At 47.6% G+C, this 14,336-nt stretch overlaps 1 protein-coding gene across 2 annotated transcripts; it reads right to left on the bottom strand.

The window, feature by feature from the left end:
• Positions 1–633: 633 nt before the first annotated feature.
• On the bottom strand, positions 634–14,253 carry LOC133340145 (dual specificity tyrosine-phosphorylation-regulated kinase 2-like). Of its 2 annotated transcripts, none has more exons than XM_061548214.1 (13): positions 14,165–14,253; positions 12,306–12,372; positions 11,528–11,630; positions 10,818–10,966; positions 8,988–9,124; positions 7,526–7,672; positions 5,909–6,047; positions 4,622–4,703; positions 4,211–4,359; positions 3,289–3,349; positions 2,741–2,858; positions 2,251–2,406; positions 634–968 (listed from the first exon to the last, which is right to left on the bottom strand). In XM_061548214.1, exons 2-13 carry the CDS (start codon positions 12,309–12,311, stop codon positions 761–763), a joined length of 1,455 nt encoding a protein of 484 aa, XP_061404198.1. In that variant the 5' UTR covers positions 12,312–12,372; positions 14,165–14,253; the 3' UTR covers positions 634–760. The 2 variants fall into 2 exon arrangements, with proteins under 2 accessions (XP_061404198.1, XP_061404197.1); XM_061548213.1 differs by having other exon boundaries at positions 4,211–4,383; positions 14,165–14,252.
• Between the last annotated feature and the right edge of the window lie 83 nt (positions 14,254–14,336).

Below are 14,336 nucleotides of genomic sequence, written 5' to 3'. Positions count from 1 at the left end.
GGTGCAGGGTGAGTGTGGTGGGTGCAGGGTGAGTGGTGGGTGGAGGGTATTACAGGGTGGGTGGGTGCAGGGTGAGTGTTGTGAGTGTGGTGAGTGTGGTAAAAGTGATCAGGGTTCACACTGATCCACCACCTCCACCACCCCTACTGTGCAGTGGACCGGCCACCACAAAGCAGCACACGTCGGAGGAGTGAGCGGATGGCTCTCCCTATGCGGGCCAGGCTCCCTTGCTTCCTCTTTTCCTGCTGTACCACCAACTCCTCCACCAGGGTCTCCTGTACCACCAACTCCTCCACCAGCGTCTCCTTCTGTACAACCAACTCCTCCACCAGGGTCTCCTCCTGTACCACCAACTCCTCCACCAAGGTCTCCTCCTGTACCACCAACTCCTCCACCAGGGTCTCCTCCTGTACCACCAACTCCTCCACCAGGGTCTCCTCTTGTACCACCAACTCCTCCACCAGGGTCTCCTGTACCATCAACTCCTCCACCAAGGTCTCCTGCTGTACCACCAACTCCTCCACCAGGGTCTCCTGCTGTACCACCAACTCCTCCACCAACGTCTCCTCCTGTACCACCAACTCCTCCACCAGGGTCTCCTGTACCACCAACTCCTCCACCAGGGGTCTCCTCCTGTACCACCAACTCCTCCACCAAGGTCTCCTGCTGTACCACCAACTCCTCCACCAGGGTCTCCTCCTGTACCACCAACTCCTCCACCAGGGTCTCCTGTACCACCATCTCCTCCACCAGGGTCTCCTCAAGTACCACCAACTCCTCCACGAAGGGTCTCCTGCTGTACCACCAACTCCTCCACCAGCGTCTCAAGTACCACCAACTCCTCTACCAGAGTCTCCTCTTCCTCCAGCACCACCAGCTCCTCCACCATGGTCTCTTCCTCCACAACCTTCAACTTCTCTTTAGAGGCCTGGGCGAGCAAGGAGGTTGGGCGCTGTGCCAGCTCCACTCTGTGAAGAGATGCGCACGACACCGTTCCAACTTCCTGCTCCAGCAGAAATCAGTCCCCCCCATCCCCCCCATCGTCTATGGGTGGACTAACTGTGTGCCGCAGAAGATTAACCCAGCTAATTAACAGTGCCGCAATAATGCAGCATACCTTTGCCCACCGTGAGTCTGGTTACAAAATGGGCATTAGTCTGGCGGTGTCTCAGTGGATGAAGGGCAACTTGGGAAATATGTTGCCGCTTCATTATCGGTCCTCACCCAGAAACCAATTATGGAAAAATAAATCCGTATATAACCGAATCTACACGTTCTCTTTGGCTGGAACTCACAGCCAGAGAGGACCTGGGTTTGATTCCCATACGTGGGCCACTTTCTCTGTGTGGAATGTGGAGTGTGTTCTACCAACCACCCTACCCTGCCCGCCCCCCCCCCCCCCCTGCATGGGTTTCCAGAATCAGAATCTTTCTTTAAACTGGATGAAGAGGAGTCTGATGAGCTATGAAGCTCTTCTTTCACAGATGTCCAGTCAAGTCACAGGGTCAGCAGGTTATAACAACAAACAAAACAAAAGGAGTCCAAAGTATACTAAAAAAATAAAGCGTATAAATACAAATGGCATAAGTAAATAAAATCCTGTCAGTTGTTCAACACTAAATGCAAGCTTGGGCAACGCAGCGAAACAGCAACAAAAACAGCCTCACACCACACCAAGACAACACGATCCTTCAATAAAATTGCACATTAAAATTTCACTTCCATTCCTCTGGATTTGGCAACTGAACCCTCACAAACACGCCGTGCAACCAGTGTTGGATGGACATCTTCACCAGTGTTGTAAATTGAACCTCCAAATCACTCAATTGGGATCGTACAGCAGCAGTACATTTGTTCTGTACTGCAATCACTTGGCAGGACCCTCCTGAAAAAAGTCTTGAGACTGAGTGAGGCTATTGCTGGCTAAATAAGTGTAGAAGTAGTAGCAATAAAGATAAATCAATATTAAACACCCCCGGGTACGCTGTACGGGGGGTGACCACCCCGGGCCCCGCGCTTTGGGGGGCCCTGCGGTTCCATGTCACGGTGTCAGACGTAATACTTCCGTTTAACACGTAGGCTATCGCTCCGGATTGGCTCACAAGTGATGACATCACATTTATCGCTCTATTTAAGACTGAAAGAGGAGGATTTCTTCGCTATTCGTAAGCACACACCGTGTAACTTGCCCCAGGACCCGCACCCCCCTATAGACTGCCTTGACCACTGGACAAGCAGATGGTGGCTTACCGTCGCTTAGCAGCTCCAGAGCGCTTCACACTGCCAGGAGCAGCAGCGGTGGTGGTGGTGGTGGCTTTGCTGGCCGTGGTGGTGCTGGTGGCCGCGGTCCGGAGCCAGTTATGAGCCAGCGCCTGCGCTGGCGTCATACGACAATTCGGATCCCATCTGTTGAGAGATGCATGGGAGACACACGCGGCCACGTGGTGAGAGAGGCATGGTGAGAGCTCTGATGTTCCTTCCCTTCTCCCACGAGGTCCAGGAACGCACAGCAGCAGCGGAAGCCACAGTAGCAGTGGCAGTCCTCTGATGCCCAGCAGCGGCTTGGACAGACCTCCCACTCCTCCATAAGAGAGCTAACTCCACAGAGGGCCAGTGGTACCACTTATTGGCAGGTCCACTCAGCTCCACATCTTCCTGGTGATCGGTGGAGAGCGGTCGCCAATCAATTGGAGGGGGGAATCCTCGTGGGGAGGGGGTGGGAGTGGTGGGTGGTTCTTACCGCAAACAGGAGCTGATGAATTTGACAAACTCCGGGTCATCGCTTTTGAGCACCCTGTGAAGTGGGAAGCTCCCCGGAACCCTTTTCTTGCCTGGGCAGAACATCTTCCCCCGATGGTCTGCAGGAGCCATGCACAGCGGAAGAGACGAAGTCACCAACCACCACATAGCCCATCTACCCACTTACTGACCGATTCATCAACCCACTCATCCACCTACCCACCCATACACTCTTCCACCTACCCAATCGCTCACTCACCTATCCACCTACCCACGCACCCACCCACTCATCTACCCACCCACTCACCCACCCACCCACCCTCTCACTGATCCACTCACCCACCCACTCACCTATTCGCCCAATAACCCACCAACCTACTCGCCTACTCACCCACATACCCATCCACTTGCCCACACACCCATTTACCCACCCACACACCCAAGTAATGTAAAAAACAAAGACGCCCCCTCCAAAACTAAATAACAACAGCCTGAGGCCACTCCCTAAAACTGAATCCGGTCTGTCATTCACCCCACGCTTCAACTCACCAAAGAACTGCGTTCTGTCGGGTGCTCCATTCACCATGTACCTTGGAGGCATCCCCAGAATCTGCACATGGTTGACATGAAGACAAAGGTCACCCGTATAGCTTCGGCACACTGTCGGGACAAGTGCTGTCAGATCGAGTAGCAAAATTAGCAGCGTTTGTTGAGGGCCAGCACTGTGGCACACAGAGACAGGAGTGGCGGCTGATTTCAGCCGCATCATCTCTACATAACAAAAAGGCTCAGTCCCTTTTACACGCACCTTTACATCATCCGCACCTAGTTTACACAACAAAGGCTCATTCCTAACAGCGTGCTTCAGCCGCACCGAACATCACAAAAATAATATTCAGGGCCTACCTTGGCTCCTCCCACCCTCAACCAGTATATATACAAGGACTGTTTCTTGGAATTTCTCTCACTTGATACAGCTATCGTGCTGTGAATGTTCCACCTGAAGACGGAGGCTTGTGTTGCCTCCGAAACGTCGTGATTTTTATTTTATTTTTATTTAACTTTTATTAATTTTTTATTTTTTACCTAAGTGACTTTACCGAAAAAACCTAAGAATATGAATCCTTGCAGTCACGAAAGCTTCAAATCTAGAATTGACCCAGGTACTTTACACACTCCACCAGGTACTCAGTTGAGGCTGTCTCGAACTAGAGGAGGCCCAGGACCAGTTCAGACAATCGTCACTGGTGTTGCCCATGAGCTGGAATCAAACTCAGTTTCTAGCACAGCAGGCTGACCGCTACACTACCGCTCCCCCACACAAACAAGACACACACGTGTACACGCAACATACGACGGCCGGTATTCACAGATCACCAATTGGCCACCCCCCCTCCTGCCACCACCATAGCCCACGACTCTAAGGAAAGAGAGGGAGATCACGAGCGGACAGACGCCGTGTGGGAAATACCTCTATGCAGCGCGGGAGGTGATCTTCGTGGCTGTTGGACCGGAATAATTCCCTGCCCGTCGCCAACTCCGCCACCGTGCAGCCCAGCGCCCACATATCCACTCCACATGTCAAGCTATAGCCCAGCAACAGCTCCGGAGCCAAGTATTCTAGGGTGCCACCAACATTCATAGCTGTACAAAAATCACAAGGACAACAAACATATGTGCGTGTGTACACACTGTGTCTTAAACAGCATCATCATCATGCACATAAACAGTCACATTTACAGACACTCAGATACTCACACACAGACACACTCAGACAGACACTGACATATAGACACTCACACGGACGCAGCGAGACCCATGCATAAAGACAGCCATACAGACACCCACACGCAGACACACACACCCAGGTGAGGTCACTCACGTTGACTTTCCACGAAAAAGCTCGTGCCAAAGTCCGTGATCCTCACGGTGCCAGTCACGGTGTCTTTGACGAGAACATTTTCCTGGAGGAGGGGTAGAATGAAATCAAACTCAGAGGTTATGCCGATGTCATTCAGCCAGCAGTGGATCAATCACATACCACGACACACGCTAAACAGGGGAACTAGATGAGGCATAGCCCTGTCGACAAGCGTCAGTCAAGTGCAATATTCACTGTTTTCTGACAGCTGTCACTGGGCGTTGCCCCTTTCAAATATGTCAAAATTGTAAATGTGAGTAGAGGCGTGTCACGTTCAAAGCACTCTCAGGCACCATCAAAGTGAAGGGGGGTGGCTCTATTGACAACCGATTGCCGTTGCTCCAACAGGAGAGCTGCATGGAGCTCACAGCTGGATGAGTGCCCGTTAACGAGTTAGAGACAAAAAGCCACGCACAAGAGAGTGCACGGATTCCGTGACGCTTTCCACTGCACCTTTGTCTTTGGACGTTTTTAATTTGTAGATTGGAATTCGATAACGAGCAGTTGTCAGGCCAAAATGCACATTTCGCACGTTTTGAAAAAAAATATTTTTTACTCCATTTCATGTCTCCCAGGGTTTGGGGCAATGCTGATCAACGTTGCCGGTTTTCTCTCTGGTGAGTCCCCAAGAGCGACACGACTCTACACGATAGTTTAATTCATACCAGATCATCGTCACCAGAGGTAGCATGACCCTGCCTCCTTCCAGTGAGATGGGCAGAGCTTACATATCGACCCTGTGACCAACATGGCCGGTTTTTTTCTGTGGAACGAGTCCCCAATAAAGATACACCTCTGCAATCTTTATTTGTAGCTTTCGTGACTGCAGGAATTACTCTTTGGTTCTTTCGGTAAAGTCACGTATAAAGCTTGCGTACTTTGTCACCCGTCGTCCTACTCATTGACATGCAAATTTTTTCTCTAACCCCTCCCTCTCTCCGCCCCCACCTCCCTCTCTCTATTTAAGGCCTCGTCACAGAGACGTTCTCTCTCTGTGTGCCGATGTGTGTTCTCTCTCTATGTATCTTTGCGATATCTGTCTGCTTATATGTCTGTCTATAGTTTTCTGGTTAGATTTTTGTTGCTATTTCTTTTATACCTGATGATGATTGCTTGTGTTGCAATCGAAACGTCGTCGTATGCTATTATTTAATTTATTATTTTATCTTTATACGTGACTTTACCGAAAGAACCAAAGAGTGATACACCTCTGCACCAAAGTGAAAGCTGAACGCTGTGTCCACTCACAGGCTTGATGTCCGCGTGGACGATTTTCCTGGAATGTATGTGGCGCAAGAACTTGAGGATGCCCCTGGTGTAGGTTTTCACCATCGCCATGTCCAACCGTCGGAGCCCCGCATTCCTAATCACTTCATGAAGGCTCTCCCTGTGAGAGGCAGAAGCAGCAACAAAAACACGGCATCAGTACCATCCCCTACAATGCTGCACTGATTCTGATAACGATAATCATGTTCATATTGTACGTTCATGTGCACGTTTATGACCAATATTAAGAGTTATAGTTATGTGTGGGTTGAGGTCGTCAATTTGCCCATAAACCAAATCAGTTGGCATATCTGCCCACTTGACAACTTGATTTCATTGGCTTTGTTGCCGGGTAGTGGAGGGTTATCCATTGGGAGAAGATAAAAACTCACAGGGATTTTCGCCGAGAGGCACAAGCATCACCACTGCCATGCAGCCACCCTGCTGATTGAGTGGAGGCGTGGGTTGGTGAAAGTGGCAGGGCTAATGGAGGAAAGACAAGTGGCCTCCAATGCACCCGTGGCACATGGCAGCTCCACAGGATTACAATGCATGGGTGGTGGCGTGGGCATCTCAACATTAACAGCTTACTCTTTGGTTCTTTCGGTAAAGTCACGTATAAAGATAAAATAATAAATTTAATAATAGCATACTACGACGTTTCGATTGCAACACAAGCAATCATCATCAGGTATAAATGAAATGAAATAGCAACAAAAATGTAACCAGAAAACTATAGACAGACATATAAGCAGACAGATATCACCAAGATACATATGTTTGTCTATAGTTTTATGGTTAGATTTTTGTTGCTATTTTATTTATACCTGATGATGATTGCTTGTGTTGCAATCAAAACGTCGTAGTATGCTATTATTTAATTTATTATTTTATCTTTATACGTGACTTTACCGAAAGAACCAAAGAGTAATTCCTGCAGTCACGAAAGCTCCAAAATTAAGAATTAACAGCTTGCCGCGGTGGCGAGATGACATCTCCCCTGCCTGGTATGGAGGAGGTCCTAGGTTTGATCCCGACCGTGATGCCTGTAGATTTGGAGTTTGCATGTTCTCCCCGTGGGCATGTGAATTTTTCTGTGGGTCCACTGGTTTTCCCCTCCACATTTATAATCAAAATGCTACTTTTAGATTTAAAGCTTTCGTGACTGCAGGGATTCATCTTCTTGGTTCTTTCGGTAAAGTCACGTAGAAGGGAAGTAATAAAATAATAAAAATAAAACATAATAAAATAATTCTCACGACGTTTCGGCCACAACGCAAGTAGCCGTCCTCAGGTGAAGAACAGGTCTGTCGGGAAGACATGAACAGGTCTGTCGGGAAGACAGACTCTGTCTCCCCGACAGACCTGTTCTTCACCTGAGGACGGCTACTTGCGTTGTGGCCGAAACGTCGTGAGAATTATTTTATTATGTTTTATTTTTATTATTTTATTATTTCCATTCTACGTGACTTTACCGAAAGAACCAAGAAGAAAAATGCTACTTTGTTAAGCTTTTATTTGTGGTCTGGTCGCTTCTAAAAAGTTAAGTTAGTTAACCACGTTATTGGCGGAGGGGGGGGGGGGGCATGCAGTACATACTTCAACAGCTCCATGACGATACAGTAGTGTCCTCTGAAATGAAATATGTTCAGGACTTTGATGACGTTGAAATCTTCATCACTGCCCTCGTCCTGAAGTTCCAGAGCTATCTGGAGCTCCATCTTCTGGTATGTTTCTTGCTTGGAGCTGCACAGAGGAAGTCCACAAATGAAGAGCCTACATTTACTTAAGGGATATCCAGAGCCAAATTCTACTTACAATAAAATAATTAAATATGAATTCACCAGGTCTAACAGCACCAGGAGTTCCAGTAGCACACTCGACTAACATTGGTTAGGAGCTCCCACAGAGGGAGCAGGAGCCGGTGTAGGGCACCCAATAGGATTTGAAAGTGAAGAACCATTCAAATCGGATTGGTCATTTGAGAAATCTAAATGCAAACTCATGTTAACACAACGCATTAATTCTAGATTTGAAGCTTTCGTGACTGCAAGGATTCATATTCTTAGGTTTTTTCGGTAAAGTCACGTAGGTAAAAAATTCAAATTAATAAAAGTAAAATAAAAATAAAATAAAAATCACGACGTTTTGGAGACAACACAAGCCTCCGTCTTCAGGTGGAACCGTCACAGCCACGACAGCTGTATCAAGTAAATGAGAGATTACAAGAGCTACCACTCCGTATATATAATGGTTGAAGAGGGGAAGGGCCAAGTACGGCACACTTTTTATTAATATGGTAAGGTGAGGCTTAAGACTAAGAATAGACGTGACTTTACCGAAAAAACCTAAGAATATGAACACAACGCATTCTCACTTTAATGTGCCTCTTCCATTCGGGCACACTTTTCGCATAACGCGGGATGTGCCCGTAATAACACAAACGCGCCCATTGCAACACGGAACGCTTCACGTTATAACGTAGAACACGCCTGTTAAAAAACGAAACCCGCCCGTTATAACACGATCTGTGAGTAGTCGACAACAAACTACTTTCTTGAGCTGCAATGATACATTACTCGCAATGATAAAGTAACGTAACGGCATACCCTCAGTCATTGGTCTCGTCATCTCAAGGTGTATGAGTGCATTGTATCTCGCCAACCATTATTATTACATTATTTATAGGAAAATTATTTTCGCTCAATACTTTTTTACTGAACGCTGAACTTTTAAGGAATGTATCTACAGCATTAAATGAGGAATTACCGTAATGTGCAGGTAATCTTTCAGCAATGGGATGTTTTGCCCCAATATTAGTTTACACTGTGTGTGTATTTTAAGCTTTAGGGAGGAAAAATCTGAGAACCCAGAAGGAACTGATGCAGAACAGGGGTAGAACATGCAGACTCCATACAGCAGAGCACCCGAATCAGGAGTCGAACCCAGGCCCCCCTTCTCGCTTTGATGTACGAGTGTCACCGCTGCATCGCACGGCTGCCCGTGGCAACGGACTTAACAACAACATCGGCCTCGTGACGGCGCGGCTCTGAAGTCTTACCTCGATGGTGACACCAGGATCTTGATGGCCACCAGGATGTTTCTTTTGTGATCAAGGCACTGGATAACCTGGCCTTGACCTCCTTCTCCAATCTTCTTCAGCACCTCATAGCGATAGCGGAGGTGCTCATGCCGGAACTGCACAAAAGGTACAATCATTTAAAGTGAATATAATTAAAATCACAAAGTTTAAGAAGTGAAAATGTATATTCTTTGGGATATGCAAATTCCTTTGTCAAGGCGCTCTTCCCCCTCCAACCCAGATTAAATATACGCTGCCAAGCCTGGTGGTGTTCATTCAGACGGTGTCTCCCCGACAGACCTGTTCTTCACCTGAGGACGGCTGCTTGCGTTGTGGCCGAAACGTCGTGAGAATTATTTTATTATGTTTTATTTTTATTATTTCCATTCTACGTGACTTTACCGAAAGAACCAAGAAGATGAAACAGCTTAACAGCCCATTGGATTTCCTGCAGTATAAATACTTCTGATTCTACTGGGCACGTGTTAACAAACAGCTTCACAGCCCATCGGATTTCCTGCGTCATTCAGACGCTGTCTTTCTGACAGACCTGTTCTTCACCTGAGGACGGCTGCTTGCGTTGTGGCTGAAACGTCGTGAGAATTGTATTTTATTATGTTTTATTTTTATTATTTTATTATGTTTTATTTTTATTATTTTATTATGTTTTATTTTTATTATTTTATTATGTTGTATTTTTATTATTTTATTATTTCCATTCTACGTGACTTTACCGAAAGAACCAAGAAGATCTTTCGGTAAAGTCACGTACATAGATTGAAAGAAAATAACTAAAAACTAAAAACAATCAAAGGGTTGCCGGGTGAAAATTTTTATGTTAATGACAGATTAGTATGTTACTGGAATATCGCAGAGCCACAACCGAGAGGTCATCACGCAAAGTGGCTGTGTTAGTGTGAAAGCGCAAGTTTGAAATGGGCAAAAAGCACAACTATCATCAGAAGGTGGTAGGATGGGAAGATCATAGCCAGTTGTGACTTAAACTGGTTGATAACGTCCTTCCAATGATTACTCAGTTTGTACCCATCTTCTCGGTTTAAATTGTCTGTGTCGATAAAAATGGATGGCTTCATGAATGAATCTTTGTTGATAGCCAGTGGGTTTGCAAAGTACCTTCGTCTTAGAGAAATACATTTCATGTGAGCCCACTGCATTAAAACAATGATCAGCCACGGCTGAGGTATTGGTCCTACCGTGTTTCAGATCCTACCTAGTTTCGGATCTGCCTAATGTTCACGAACATAAGGCAGATCTGAAACTGTCGGGTTGGCTGCCCACCACTTGCATTAATATTGGCTGCTGACATTTGGGCTATGCCCATTTCAAACCCTAATAAACAGTTTGCCTTTGGAAGCTAACCCCCATTTTCCTGAAGTCGACCGATTTTGTTGCGATTGAAACGTTGTAGTTTTAGTTTTTATTTTCTTTGAACCTATCTACGTGACTTTACCGAAAGACCCAAAGAATATGAATTCCTGCAGTCATGAAAGCTTTAAGTCAAGATTTAAGTGAGAATGTAATTTTCTAATATATTTTCTGTAATGATTACGTTTTTTTAAATCTGTCATTGTGGAATGTTCTGATGTCTGCTGGCTCAGTCACCCTTCAAAATAGAGCTTCTTAGCTCAATGGGATTTACTCGCGATAAAAATATTTTGATTCTGAAGTGCATTGGTGTGTGTGATAGCCCTGGTTGGTACTTCAGGTGCAATGACAAGAAGCCACAAACCACGCTACCGATGGGCCCTGTGACCGCCCCCACAGCTGGTGTTTTGTTACGAGCCTCACCAGAATGTAATTTCGTTCGTAGTCGTCGTATCCATCATTGTTGAATCCCTGAGATTTGTTGAAAAGTGCAAAGTACCACACTTCCTGCATGGCTGCGAGTTCTAGCTTCTCACGGTTGGTCAAGTGAGGGCCAAAGAGAGCCATGATTTCTGCAGACATGAGAATAACGACAACAGCTGTGTGATCCCAAAGTTGAGCAATTTGTAGGAAAATATTACAGGATTGGGATGTTTTGGCCAATACCAGTTATGTCTGTATGTATGTTGAACTTCTTTTGCACCGTACGTAGCCAATGGTGCCAAATGGATACGCAGGGGAAGGACAATAAACTAAACATGAAAAGTTCTAAAGAAAGTAGTTTTCAATCTAGATGATTTAAAAGTGTATAACTCCAATGGCTTCCTAATATCGGAAGTGCATCTGAAAGCGTGTGATGTGCTGAGGCCAGAGCACAGATAATCATCCCCATGCAACATGGCCACCATGATGCAGTCCCCCATGCAACATGGCTACCATTAAGTCCCGCATGCAACACTGCCAACATGAAGTCCCTCATGCAACGTGGCCACCTGGATATCACCCATGCATCATGGCCGCTATGAAATCTCCAATGCATCATGGCCACTGTGACATCCACCATGCAACATGACCATTGTGATGTTCCACCATTCACCATGGCCCTCTGTGACATCCCTCATTACTGTCTTTACCTTGCGGTGATTTGCTGCAGATGGAGGCGGTGCCCTCTGAGGACAGCGCACTCCACGTGGTGCAAGATTCGCCCTTACTCCTCGCCTCTCCAGCTCGGCTCATCTACACACACACAAAGACAAAGGTCCACCACGTAAACTTTAGCAAGATGTTGGTGAAAGTGCAGGAGGCGAGCACTGAGCCAGGATCTCTGAGATCCTGGGCTCCACAAACAGGAGGGTCCTGCCAAGATGTTGTGTCAGTTCTCAGCGTTGGGATATTTGGACAATATCTGATGTCACACTTGGATTTACAATGAGACACGTGTGGATTTATAGGACACACAGGTTAATGGCATCCTTCAAACTGATAAGAGAAGTGGGGCTGGGCCAGGACATGCCACGGCCAGGAGGAACAACGATGGCCGATGGTCAAGAAAAATAACGGAGCTGCAGCCAAGTATCGGAGCACGTTTGAGAGGACAGCTTCCAGAAAGATGGAGCGACAAAATCGGTGCTTGGTGGATTATGCCATTGCAGGATCGTGAGCGGTAGCAGGAATTCAGGGAAGGAGTCCTTCATCCAGTAGTGGATAGATAAAAGTACTGTAGATTATTCACATGTAGACAGGCAGGTACACAGACAGGATCTCAGGGGAGATACTCTGATAGATGCACACACTCAGGCAGGCAAGTAGATGTACACTGAGGTATATGGATAGGCGACAGGTCGCCACACGCAGAGTGGAGAGCACACGTCCATCAATACTTCACCACACGAGTCGAAGAGCCACACGTACCTCCATGGTAGCAACTTGCAGAGCAGGGTGCACAGAACTCACAGCGTCTCTCGCACAGTCCGGGTCTCTGCGTGCGGAGCAGGAGACGAAGGCGAGGATCACAAAGTCGAGGGGGCGTGAGGGCTCCCAGATCTCAACACGAGTCACAACGCGGGCTTACATCCGCACCATGAACCCACATCATCAACACAGACTCACATCATCACCACTTACAACACGTAATACAAAAACAACAACAACAACCGACATTCGCCACTAAGTAGGGGTGATGACACCACGGCGCCTGTGCCGGGCCAGGTGCACTTTTAGTCCACGTGAAGTGTCGAAGGCTGACAAGACGTCACGGGATAGACCCAGGTTCCAAAGGTTGGCTGAGATGACTGGTAGATACACCAGCTGTATCCCCAACTGTGCCAACTTGTTGAATTGTATCCGCTACTCGTTGTGAGCGTCACTCCTCTGTCCTCAGTTGTTGTTGGAAGGCGACTGCCTCCTACTGCCCGGTAGGATCCTTCACGAGCTTCCTCGTGAAGGATGCTATCCACACCACTGATACCAGTCTTCTGCAAGTCCACTCAGCTCCACATCCTCCCATACAGCATCAGTCCATATTTTGACAGCCCATGTCGTGCCCGTTTAGCCCCCTTTATGCAACCAAAATAAACTGCTTGGGTATGCCGGAGGAACTTACTGGTGGGAATGTCTCCAGATCTTTCAAGTATTTGTGAGCCCCTCACACAATCCAGCCTGGTTAAACCCAGGATGGATCGTACAATCAACAACACCACCAACAACACCACCATCAACACCACCAACACCAACAAGACTATCACCACCATCAATACCATAACCAAAAACATCACCAACACCACCCCCATCAACATCACCTCCATCAACACCACTAACACTACCACAACCAACACCACCACCAAGACCACCACCACCAACACGACCACCAACAACACCACAATCAACAACACCACCATCAACACCACCAACACCAACAATACCACCACCATCAACACCACCAACACCACCACCAACACAACAACCACCAACAACACCACCATCAACACCACCATCACTAACAATAAAACCACCATCAACATCACCACCACCAACACCACCACCAAGAACACCACCACCAACAACACCACCATCACAAACACCCCAACACGACCACCATAACCACCAACAACACCACCATCACAAACAACACCACCAAGACCACCACCATCAACACCACCAACACCAACAATACCACCACCATCAACACCAACAACACCACCACCACTAACAACAAAGATAAAGATCCCCCTTATAGCTGAAATAGACTGTTGGGGCAAGTGCTGTTAGCCAGCAACACCTATGAAGGGCAGAACGGCACACGAGGGGGTGGGTGGCCAGCACCACGCCCGGCCGCCTTTGTGTTTACACACACACAGACTCACACACACACAGACTCACACACACACACAGACTCACACACACACAGACTCACACACACAGACTCACACACACACACAGACTCACTCACACAGACTCACACACACACAGACTCACACACACACACACAGACTCACACACACACAGACTCACTTACACACACAGACTCACTCACACACACAGACTCACACACACACACAGACTCACACACACAGACTCACACACACAGACTCACACACAGACTCACACACAGACTCACACACACAGACTCACACACACACAGACTCACACACACACAGACTCACACACACACAGACTCACACACACACAGACTCACACACACACAGACTCACACACACACACAGACTCACACACAGACTCACACACACACACAGACTCACACCATTTCTCACCTTCGCCAGATGCTCCCCCGACTCTCTAACGGACAAACTGCCTGAGGGAGACACGAGGGGGCGGTACCAAGTGACCACGCCCACTATGACGTCGCAGACCTAAGCCCCTCCCCCCCACCGGAGCCCCTCCCCTCCACCGGAGCTCCTCCCCCCACCAGAGCCCCTCCCCCCC

Source organism: Lethenteron reissneri, unplaced genomic scaffold (genome assembly GCF_015708825.2).
Source record: "Lethenteron reissneri isolate LAM-NWPU_2019-01 unplaced genomic scaffold, ASM1570882v1 scaffold_82, whole genome shotgun sequence".
In the NCBI taxonomy this organism is placed as follows: Eukaryota; Metazoa; Chordata; class Hyperoartia; order Petromyzontiformes; family Petromyzontidae; genus Lethenteron; species Lethenteron reissneri.
The sequence above is the reverse complement of the archived record's forward strand: the minus strand, read 5'-3'. Positions and strand labels throughout refer to the sequence as shown.